Source organism: Porites lutea, chromosome 8 (assembly GCF_958299795.1).
Source record: "Porites lutea chromosome 8, jaPorLute2.1, whole genome shotgun sequence".
Taxonomy (NCBI): domain Eukaryota; kingdom Metazoa; phylum Cnidaria; class Anthozoa; order Scleractinia; family Poritidae; genus Porites; species Porites lutea.
Genome location: NC_133208.1, coordinates 27345158 through 27356775, shown reverse-complemented (window position 1 = coordinate 27356775; position 11618 = coordinate 27345158). Strand labels below are relative to the sequence as shown.

The following is an 11618-nucleotide window of genomic DNA, read 5'->3' as shown; positions in this document are numbered from 1 at the left end:
AATCAAACTTTATTCATAGAGGGTAACACCTAAAAGTTTAATAGACAACTAACAAACTTGTGGCCCTCTTAATCTGAAATATGTTACAAGATAAAAATAGGGAAAAATAGGGCCCAATGGGTTATGAGGGCTCATAAAATAGGCAGCATATTCCTAAAGGACTGGGGGCAGCCGCACAACATAGCCTTGTAAACTTGACATGTTATTAAAGCCGTAAGAAGTTATCCAAGTAAAGTATCGTCCTTGGTTGACTCCTGGTAACTGAGACGAACAGTTTATATCACTGCCCCCCCCTATGACTGCCTATACGGGGAGGCTCCGCCCAAATGGGGTGCCTTTTTCAGGCTTCAGGTATATGAAAGGGTAGGGATTTTACTCATTGAAGTATACAAAAGGGGAGTGAAATTTGTCATTTGGGTCTGTGAAAGCGCCCGAAGGGCTAACAGATGAATTTTATGGCTTTATAAAGTCGAGAAAACGTTTTATTTTTGTGATTGATTCCCAGTTAAATGACAGTGCATTTACAGCAGTTAAAAGAGATGCAAAGTTTTAAAAAATGTATGTGAAAGGGGTACCATTTGTCAATAGAAGGTATACGAAATGGGTACCTTTTTTTGTGAAAAATGGTGCATAAAACGGTAAGGGTTGGACCTTGGGGCAAAGCCTCCACGTATGAAAATGTTTTGAGTGCCCCCCCCCCCCCCCCTCCACCCCCTCAGGGTCACTGCACAAGGATATATCCCATAGCCTTCAGATCCCGGCCGCCATTATCTGCTTCTTGTCCGTATGCTGCGGCGTTACCACATGTGCTATTCGAGACAGCTAGATCTCCGCCAATACCAAACCCGATTGTAGAGTCGGGGCAATAACCACAACCGATTTCGTTGTTAGCAATAATGCCAATTCTTGCTTTGGCACCGCAGCTGACATCAAAAACGTTGAACCCTTCCATGTTGCAGTTAAGCTGCAAGGATCCTTCTGAACCGAGGAGTGATTTCCACGTCTCGCGACCCAGTGTCGTGTTGCGGTATTGTCCGTCAGCGATCAGTGAGAACAAAGAGTCAGCGGTCCTGTGTATGAGGATAAAATGTTTTTCGTCTTGTTCAAGGATCCTCATTCCTAGGCAGATTTTGGAGAAGGACGAGTTCCAGTAAGTTGGCAGCTTAGTCTGCTGTAGATCGAACCCAGTTTGACCACCAGCTACGGCGTTAAATGTTTCCTTGTTGCTCCAAAGAACAGAATCGTACTCGAAGTTTCCCTGTTGAATAGGTTGTCAAAGTGAGTGGTGTGTCCGCCATGAATCTCATTATTTTTGAGCCGTTTGTTGTAGTTCGAGGAGACGAAAATTGTTTAAAAACTCCCTTAAACTGTCAATTTCTCTCTATAATGGACACCTTTTGGAGCAGCACCGTGAATTGTCCGTCTTAGAGAGATGTCGACTGTAGTCTTATACCGTCGGTTGCATTTCATCTATGCGCGGACACGAGACAAAAAAAAAATGTTCTAATAATATACGACTTTTCTTTTTCATCAAAAGCATTTTCTCGCCGGACAGATTTCCTTCTTTCTTTTTAGAGTAGACAATCATCAAATTGTAGACAATAAGAATTAAATGGAATTTGCTTTTTAATTTTTTCTATCTGAATCACAAATTTCATACTCCCCCATCCTCGGTTGTCTTAACCCTGCTTTGAACAACCCGGCCCAGACAAATAAGACACGAGAGGCTCTAGGGACGTAAAAGGAGGAAAACCCTGAGATTAAGGTTTGCCGGTGGGGGGACTCCGCATATGGAAGGCGTGGGGATGCTCGTCGTCTCGCTTAGGGGTGTAAATTTCGGATTTTGGTCTCGCTTAGGGTGTTTTGGGCAAAACGCCTTCATATTTAGCCGTGAAGGTCTCGTTTAGGGTTGCACGCGAAAAACTATAAAAATATATATTTGATATGTATATTTTTTTGGTCTCTTTTAGGGGTCAAAAAAAGCTTGGGCCACGCCCAGATCGGTCTCCTTTAGGGGTTTAATTCAAAATTTCCGACGAGCATCCCCACCCCTTTCATATGCGGAGTCCACGCCCCGAATAAGTTTTGCTCATGTACATTGAAGCTGTCGGATTTGTTAAACGGTATGTACCTTTGAGCCATCAATCTTCATGACCAGCGTCCAAATACCGCCGCTACATGGTCCAAGAATAGTTTCATTTATTTTGCAGTAGACGACGATTTTTCCAGATACTGCAATCCGCTCATACGATATCATTTCTCTGGATCTAAAATGAAATAAACAATCAGCTTAACTCTAATTGCAAGGGTCCTGGCATCTGAAAGTTTCTACCGTTCTACTCACAACGGAGTTCTGAATGACTTTCTAGCTACGGATTTCTGCTTCAAACATGTTTATCAATTATATTTGTTATACTTACATCAGTAATAGTTTCTACAAGAAATTCGATCAATTAAAGATGTCAGCAAAATGTTTTACTAGCTACTATTTCCTTGAAACGTAGGGTCCTATTAACCCTTTAAACCCTGAGATCAAAATATGAATTCTCATGTTGGCCCTTTCATTTCCTACAGAGGTAGTGGGGGGAAGTTGATAAAATGTCACGCAAATTCATCTTGTGTGATGATGTCCGTAATTCTCAAGACCACTCTGTGTTACAAAGCGCTGATATTACGAGGAGAAACTTGATGCTGATCGGTGTCCTTTCTACTATCTGAGAGCCTGGAACAGGCCACTGCCTGAGTTTTTCTTATGGTACTTACATAGCGCGATGGTATAGTTCTTCACACGAAATTGCTGCGTAATTAAAGACAAAACAATAGGGAAAGAAGTGTTAAGATGCTACACGTATATATAGGAAACTACTGAATATGCGAAATATCTTCAAGATGTGATACTTAGTTGAGCATTATTACAAGACATCAACCAAAGAGTAGTCTTGATCGCCTACAAATTGCATTGTGCTAAAATCCCAATAGTCGATTCTTCACAATTAACTACGTACCTTAGCGAGTTTTCAATTTACAAAGACAGTTTTACCTCTATTTTAGTTATAATTGAAGAAACTCTATGAGAAGTGAGTTTTTTAAGAAGGGCTAATTTCTCTGCCTATTGCCTTATCAGCCTATCATCCCTGTGACGAAGATATAAGTAAATATATGAAAATGGCGCTCTCAATAGCGCGTGCAGTGGCATTTACAGACTGATCGGTAGATATTTTGGCTTGTCTACGGCTAAAAAGTTAATTTTTCTTCATTTATTACAGTTTATAGGCATCTAAAGAAGAAAGGTCATTTCTTTTCCAAAAAATATCTAAATTTTCCATTGGTCAGGATCTTTCCAGCCCGTTAGCAACCTCCCGCATCAGTCCATAACTCCATGGTTGCACTCTGCAGGTTTACGATTTCATAACTGTCATCACGAAGTTGATGGTGCTGCATCGCTATTTTGGATTTTCTATTTCTCGTAAGATGTAAAATATAGTGGCGGATCTAGGGGAGGGGCATGGGGAGCCCGTCCCCCCCCCCGTTATTTTCAGACCAAACTGAGGCCCGAATGGCCGAAAAAAAAATTTTTGGAGACCGCCCCCCAGCTTATCTTCAGGATCTGGATGACCGCCCCTTCCCCCCCCCCCCCCCCTTATCTGAAGGTCTGGATCGGTCACTGAATTAAGTCTTCAAAAATTAAAAACTATACATTTTTAAACCAGGTAATTTTCATTAAAGACTGTTTACATCAGCCTGACACAACGTTGGCTTGGCTGGAATGGTGATCCACCTCGCCCAGTCACCCTTGTTGGATGGTTAGTAGGGGTATTCTACAGAACGTCAAATGGCCACCGAACGCCGATTATGACTCTAGAGTTTAGTGATTAGGGTTAGCAGGAAACTGAGAGAATAAGGTTTCATTTAGGGTCATTATATATACTGGGAAAACTAAACTGAAACATGATTCACTCAGTTCTGGGTTTACGGTTATTTGGTCAAAGAGACGATAAAATCCTTTTCGCTAACTAAATCGCACTTACAATTGTGCAATCCATTCGAAATCCATGAGCCACAATTTTCTCAATTTAAGATTTGTGTAGCTTATAATTGACAAACCTGTGTACAGAGACCACCCTCCCCTCAAACCTTCTCCGAGTTTTACTGAGTGGAAGGAGGGATCTGTACACAGAAAAATAACTGACTTACGTGTACAATTGTGAGAACCGTGAGTATTATTGCATACGTCATGTACAGTACATTTGTGCGTCCCAGTAGCACATTCATCAATATCTATGAAGAAAGAAATATCAGAGTCAGCAACAGCAAACCTTTTAATATTTGCATTATAGTAAGCTATCAAGTAAATTGATTAATAATGAGACAAAAGTTCATCAGTCACCAATTAACTTTCAAGGAATTCAGTTTAATCGCTAGGTCCGAGATTTTGAAATGCGAACGGTAAGTAATTAACGTAGTTATACTACTACATGAGAAATTTCTGTAATTTGATTGGCTTAGAGCAGTGGTATTTTAGCTTAATTTGAAATACCTACATGCTAAAATTACAAACCTTCTACGAGTAGTAGTATAAACAATTAATAGCATGATTTGTAGGTAATATTTGGCATAAATATCACTCGTGGTATTTATGCCAAATATCACGTACAAATCATGCTATACCTATACAAATTGCATTAAATTCCCGTATATAATATTACTGATGAAAGAAGGGGGTGAAACGAACGCATCATCAGCCTACGGTTTGTAAGGCATTTGACTATTTCGAGCTACCAACGTAAAATAAGGACTCTTTATCTATACATTTTACGCTCGCTTAAGTTAACTCGGCTGGGAGGGTAACCCCTCTACGCGAGGCAGGTTTTCTGCGTCTGAGACTGGATCGATGTAGTGTTATGGATCCATTCTGAGAGAAACCTTTCGACTCACCATTTTCACTTGACCTGATAATACACCTTGCTTAAACCCTCCCCTCCCCTCTCCCCACCCCTTCGGAAATAACCCTGAGCGAGCAACTTCCATAAGCTCTTGTCACGGCATTTTCACGGACCAATTTATTTTTAGAACGGTGTTGGCGTGAATTTTGAATATCTATTAAATTCCACAAACCAGTCAGCAAAACCAACAAACCTAAAAATGATATTTTTTTACCCGTTTAAATAACGTTTAGTTTTCGTCTTTGATATCTTATACTTCGATTGCGCTCATAGATATGGTGGAGATTCTATTTTCGAGGGAAAAAGTGTAACCCTAACCCTAACCCTAACCCCTAACCCAAAATCTTTCTAAAAATAAACTGGTCCTTAAAAACGCCGTGACATAGGCCTAGTATGGGAATTTTCACTCCGGATTATGGCCTCCTGCGAGCGAAAATTTGTATCAAGTGACCAAGTTCTCCCTATGCTTTTACTGTTCATTACTTCTTTTAAAAAAGGTAATCTCACGTTGAATAAATTTGGACTTTTTTAACTATTCATTTCTATCTTGAAACTTGAGATTTGCCTTTTCCTTTACATGTGGCTCTAAATCTCTGTAATGATGATTGCATTCTACCTTGACAGTCCTTTCCATTTCCAAGAAATCCCTGTTTACAAGTGCAGTTGTAGGATCCTATCAAATTGACGCATAGAGCATCTGGACTGCAGTCATGCGTTCCAGCGGCGCACTCATCGATATCTAAGGAAAGTAGAAACGGTTCTAACACTCTCGACAATGACGTATTTTGTTTGTTAGCGGGGGTTGAACAAAACTAGCCCCCTCCGTAGGCTTCATTGTCCTCTTTTTGAGAACGAGTGGGAGAATAGGGAGAGAACGGCGAGTGACAGTGACTCCTCCTCGTTTTTTCTTTTTTTCTCGTTCTCAGACTCCTCACGGTCAGTGTTACCTTAACGGTTGGAGGAGGTTGCCTGTGGAGGAGGCTAGTACAAAACATTGACCCATTTAGTGAGTGTTAGAGAATTGTTTCATTTGCCGGAACTTAATTAGAAGGCCAGAAAAACACTTCTTAACATTAAACCTTAGCCGTCGGCCAATTTTTAGGGAAAAAACCGCATTTTGGACTAAATCCTCCTTTTTGAACCGTTTTTCGGCCAATTAGCATGAGAATGGTTAAGTTGATTTTGAGAAGGACAGAAAATGGGGTAGAAAAGTTCTGCAATCACGCATTATATAGCTCTTATTGCGTCTTTCTTCGAGGATAACCTATGTAAATGCCTGTGGAGAAAACTATGTCCTTTTTATCCAGTACTGTAATCACTGAAATATAAGAGAGACACGTCTAAATGTTTCAAATAGTTGCCTTTGGTTCTCAGAGAATGTATCCCACCTAGCCTGTTCAGAGACCTTTTATGTTCTCTTTAGAGGCGCTTTTCCTCTTTATTACCAATATGGCCGCCGTGACGTCACGTGAAAACCAGCAATACAATTAAGAGGGGTGCTGGTATTATTGACCGCTAGCGTTAGGGAGAGGTACTCGTTACGCTTACCGCCGTTCGCTCTTGCACGCTCGCCAAATTGCTGGAGAAAAAAAAAAACGTCTGTGGAAAGGCCAGTATCCCATTAGCCTGAGAAAACGGCCGAAAACGCTTTCGTGACGCTAAAACTAGTTTTCCCGCGAAGAAGTCTGAAGAACAAGCGCAGAAAGTCCCTAATGATGGCGCGTCGTTATCCATATCTGGGCAATGACAGATTGGTTGAAAATTTGCTTTATCCAAACAAAGGAACTTCCCAGATTTTTCGGATAGTGACGCGTCACTGCCTTCGTTTCATAGAGGTCATTCTGCGAAGAGACTGGTGGTGGCGTCGCGAAATGTGGGCTGTTTTCTCAAGCTAGTATACAATTATTCTTTTTTTAAAAAAGCATTTAAATACCATAGAATTCCTTCGACAACTTCTCACAAATATATCTAGAGCCTATCGTACCTTAGTTGCCCTGACAACAATGTCTAGTCAGTGTCAGCAAGAGAGGATAAAGCTCTATCCTCTCTTGGTGTCAGTTCATGGCTACTCTTTCATGCAGCCGTTCATTGTCCCGTAAATAAATGCAAAGCCCTCATTTCATTGACGAGCGGCTGAGTGCGACCTTATTTCCAACCTCCTCCTCAAGGCTTTTTCGGGAGAAGCCCTGGGGACGAGGTTGCCTTGTTCCCAGGGTCCTTTCTTATTATCTATTCAAAGACCTTGGAAACAAGGTCAGTGTGGTCTCTCGTGACTTTTGCAACGAGTTTTTCAGGTCTCCTACCGTTTTCACAGTGCTCGCCAGTAAAACCTGCTGTACACGAACAACGGTATTTTTTGTTTGTGAAACCGGTTTGACATGTTGAGTTGTTCCTGCAGGGACTGTTGACACAGGCACTCTACAAATACAAGAAGGAGATAGAATAAAAATAATTCGTGTTCACGTCCCCAGCGGAGTCAACAGGCTATGTTTCTAAATGACTTTTAGGCTCTCCCATTTTATCCCCGGGGGATACTGTACTGAACAAAATTTTACCCGGGGAGGCTCCACGGTCTAACCTCTCACCCTTTTATATACCATCTTACCTCTATGGCTGCCCCGTCACGTGGTTGCAAACCGCGAATTTCCGTTGGACAATATTCAGGAATGTGAAATACAGTAAACACGTGACCTATTCAACTTTTCTTGAGGGGTGGGGGCTTCCCACCCTAAACAATCTGTCATCACTACAAGATTCCATTTCAGTTCTTCCTTTTTACAGCGAGGGGAATGGGGTCCAATTTGCTTCGACTAATGGCGATGGACTACATCTCAGTTACACCATTTACTCTATTTCTCTACAGCCCAACTATCCCTAGAATTCCATACGCTTCTTTCGTGCCTAGCAACCTCCCGCGTGCATCCATAACTCGATGCACGCTGAACGTTTATCATTTCTTAAATTTTGCAGCTTCTACTCGTTATTTCCGCCTTTCATGACAAGCAAAGATTGGACGCTGCGCCCTTTGTCACGCGACGGCCATTTTGTCCCAAGAGATTAAAAAACTTTGTATTTGCACGGCTAGCCTCGTTTTCACTCCGAGGCTATTGGTGCAAATGCAAAGCTTTTTTAAAATCTCTTGGGGTAATGGTCTATTAGTGCTGAAATCAGAACAGTTGATAGCCAATCAGATTTAAGAATTTTGTTACAGTTATGATAACTGTAAAGCAAATGCATTAATGCTAGAAATAATCTGTCGGCTAACTTAAGAATACTAATGTAATGTGTGTAGTCGAACTTTAAATATAAACTTACCCTACTGCCGCGATAAAGGAAATTTTGATCATTCACTAAATCATCTCCGTGGATTTCGTGAGTAGAGTTGCTCAGCTCGCATTTGTGGACTCCAGCTTGACTAGTCGGTATTTCAAAGTTATAACTTGCACAATTGGGTTCCATGAAACACAAATACCCACACGAATCCTCATCAGCGACATCAACAATATTTACCACGTGATTGAGTAGTCGTTTTCCGTTGAATGACTGTTCAGGGTTGAAGACCAGTTCACGGCATCTCTGATCTATTAAGACAATCAATAAAATCAAAACATAAATTTTTCAGGGGTTCCCAACGACGATTTCCTCCTAAATACATTGAAAGTACTTTTTAGATTATCCAGAGTAGATTTAGAGCTGTAGAAATACATTCTAGTGAGGCTATAAATTTTGATTCAGTTCGGTCATCCTTAGGGGAACTTGACAGCAAACTGAACTTGAGTCGTTTCGAAATTACAAGGACTTCAGTATTATATTCACGAAAATTTTAGATGCAATTTAACGTTCAGTACTAAAGTGAAAACTTTTCTTATTCCCGCGGCTCATCATCACATTGCTCAAAGTACAAAGAGTATTGGTATTAAATTTGGTTGAAAAGGTTTCTTATTTTTATTGATTTAAAATTAAATCACTGAATTAATGGTAAAAAAGGTGTATAACGAATGACTTTTTCGAAAGTCTTTCTTTGCTATAAAATACAGGCGATCGCACCCGGATATAGGGAGCTTAAGTAACTACGACGACGACAACTTCAAGAAACAATAGATTTAATGATCAAAACAACAGCTCTGCACGTGTATCACGTTAACCCTTTTAGCACATTTCTTTGACGTCCACTGCACGACTACGAAGTGAAACCTCCTAATTTGACGTTTTATGGAGGACGTGGACATACGACGACGAACTTTCCTTCCTCTTTTTGAACTTGAATAAAATCCTTAAGAATTCAACTCCAGAAAAAGTCGCCTACATTTGACATATTGAGCGGGTCCAAATAGACGCGAGTGAGTTTGAAAGAACACAAATTCATTTTTCTAGCAATGTTTTCACCGCCGTCTTCGTCGACGTTGCTTAAGGTCCCTATTACCCGACTGTCAACGAAGCATTTCTTGTTAATAACCCGAAACAAACAGAAGAATGTTGTATTAAACCACTTAAACTGTGAATTGGGAACTTTGTTAGTCTGAAACAGTTTCTCCTGCAGATGCTTGAAGATTATTGTCACATCTAAAACTATCACATCACAGAAACAACAACAAAAAACTAACCTTGTACCATGGTTTCGCCTAGTGTTTCTTGTGCTTGAGACAGCAAACCGAACAATGAGAAGACAAAAATTAAAGTAGAAATCATGGCTGAGTTCTTTTCGCCGGAAGACCAGGATTTCGCTTAGCACCTGCTCCACTCAAAGTTATTGGGTTTGGCTAAAAATATTCAGTGTTTTAAATTTTTATCCAGTCGCCGTTGTCATTGTTTCTTTTAATCAGACTATCAGCAGGGCTTAATCCGGATTATTCTGTGTTAGCCCTTCACTCAGTCTTCCCCAGCGCTTTTCCACTGACTTTTCATTTAGTAATAGATCTTAAAACCCAATATTGGTAACACTGGAAAATATTAGGAAATTTATTTAATAATTTTTTAACTGTACTACATCGTTGACGTCGTTAGTATTTCAAAAGATTTCTATCATGAAAGACTGCTTATTTTATGTGTTACTGTTATAAACATAGCTTAATTACAGCATCAAAAAAGAGAAAAAACACCTGCCCAACTAGCTCCAAACTCATAGTCAGAAATGCGTGTGAACATCCGTGGAGGGAGAGTGGCGGGGTGGTAGGAACTTGAGAGCTGCCCACATGAGGTCCGGAAAATAGGCTTTGTTAGATTATGCTGGCATAATTTTTGGCATAATTCGTCATTACTAGCATAATTTTCATCTATTTTCCGAAAAAAGCACTGCTAGTAGTGTGATTTGCACTTTTGGCTAGTCTTGTAGCACAAAATATTTATTTACTGATCCCGTAAGCAATTTTTTAAGCCCAACATCAGCTGGCAAATTTAAGCAACAAAATCATTTTTTTTGTTTACTTTTTTGTTACATTACAAGTGAAGATCTGTACGGTCACCTACCAAAAGTTTCTGTCAAGATCAGGAAAAGAAGAATGAGAGTAGCTGGGCATTGTGTTAGACACAAAAAGGAGGAGGCATCGAAGCTTGTGCTGTGGCAGCCACAACACAGACAAACTAAGAGAGGAAAACCTAGGGGGCGTACATAAACACTTTGCTTGAGGACACCGGGTTCTCCACTATCGGACACCTCAGAACGTCAATGCTATACCAAAGTGACTGGCGAGGGAGAATCCATGTTGTCCAAGCTAGCGCTTGACCAAACTAACTAACCTGTCACATTCATGGGACCTGGGTCCCACGCATTCTCGTCCCCAGAGCCACTCGGCTTAATTTGTAACCGACCAGTGGTTTCCCTTCGTTTCCCTCCAACGTGACAAAGAAACGACGGGCTCTGGGGACGAGAATGGGTCCCACGGAAAGTGATCGAGAACTCAACGCATGAGCATAACTAGTTTCGTTACCCAAGATGGCGTCGGTCGCCGATGTTTGGTTGTAATTTGTTTGAGTTTTTATTGTTGTCAGACAATGACTTATGCGCTCTTAAAGTTTCTAGATGTAAATATGGTAAAAGTGTTCGCCAGATTTACTTGTTTGTTGCATAGTTATTGAGGTGTTTTTACCAGGTTTAAAGTAAAAAGTAAAAGCATCATTTCTGTATTTACAAAAAGTAGCACAATTATTGGCATAAATTAAGAAACATATGATCACTGCTACAAACATTTTAAGCAACTTTTTCGAGCACACGTTATCAAAGCCCGACCGTGAAAGCGGCATGGGTTAAATCTGGGAGGTCATTTTCTGTACTATTCACCACCAATCTGATGAACAACTATATATAGTATTGTTATTCCAGCCGCGTCCTTTATATCCGATAGTGTAATGTCCTCTAATGGTTCATTTTTCACGAACGCGCTGTATACCTTTTATTTAGAAAGGAGAACCAAGCGGATTCGAAGACTGGGCCGAGCATTGACGGTACCTGAGGCAACCTGAGGCTTACACAGAAGACGTGGATGTCGCGTCTTCGAAATGTGGTATCTGGGCTACCAAAGGGACAAGGGAAAACTGAGAATATTCATTGAGTTTTTACGCCACCATAGCAATAGGGCAATTTTCTAGCCAGTTTATACTTTCTCAATTTTTCTCGCATTTCCCAGATGAAAGTGAGCAACGGCAGCCAGCGGAGGGTTGGCAAATGTAAATTTAACA

General features: G+C 40.7%; 1 protein-coding gene across 1 annotated transcript; it reads right to left on the bottom strand.

Moving 5' to 3' along the window:
- Positions 1-721: 721 nt before the first annotated feature.
- Positions 722-9557, bottom strand: LOC140945459 (uncharacterized skeletal organic matrix protein 5-like). The gene is made up of 6 exons (XM_073394480.1): positions 9548-9557; positions 8259-8524; positions 7247-7361; positions 5560-5682; positions 2132-2232; positions 722-1258 (listed from the first exon to the last, which is right to left on the bottom strand). The coding sequence occupies exons 1-6, from the start codon at positions 9555-9557 to the stop codon at positions 722-724; spliced, it is 1152 nt and encodes a 383-aa protein (XP_073250581.1).
- Positions 9558-11618: the final 2061 nt, after the last annotated feature.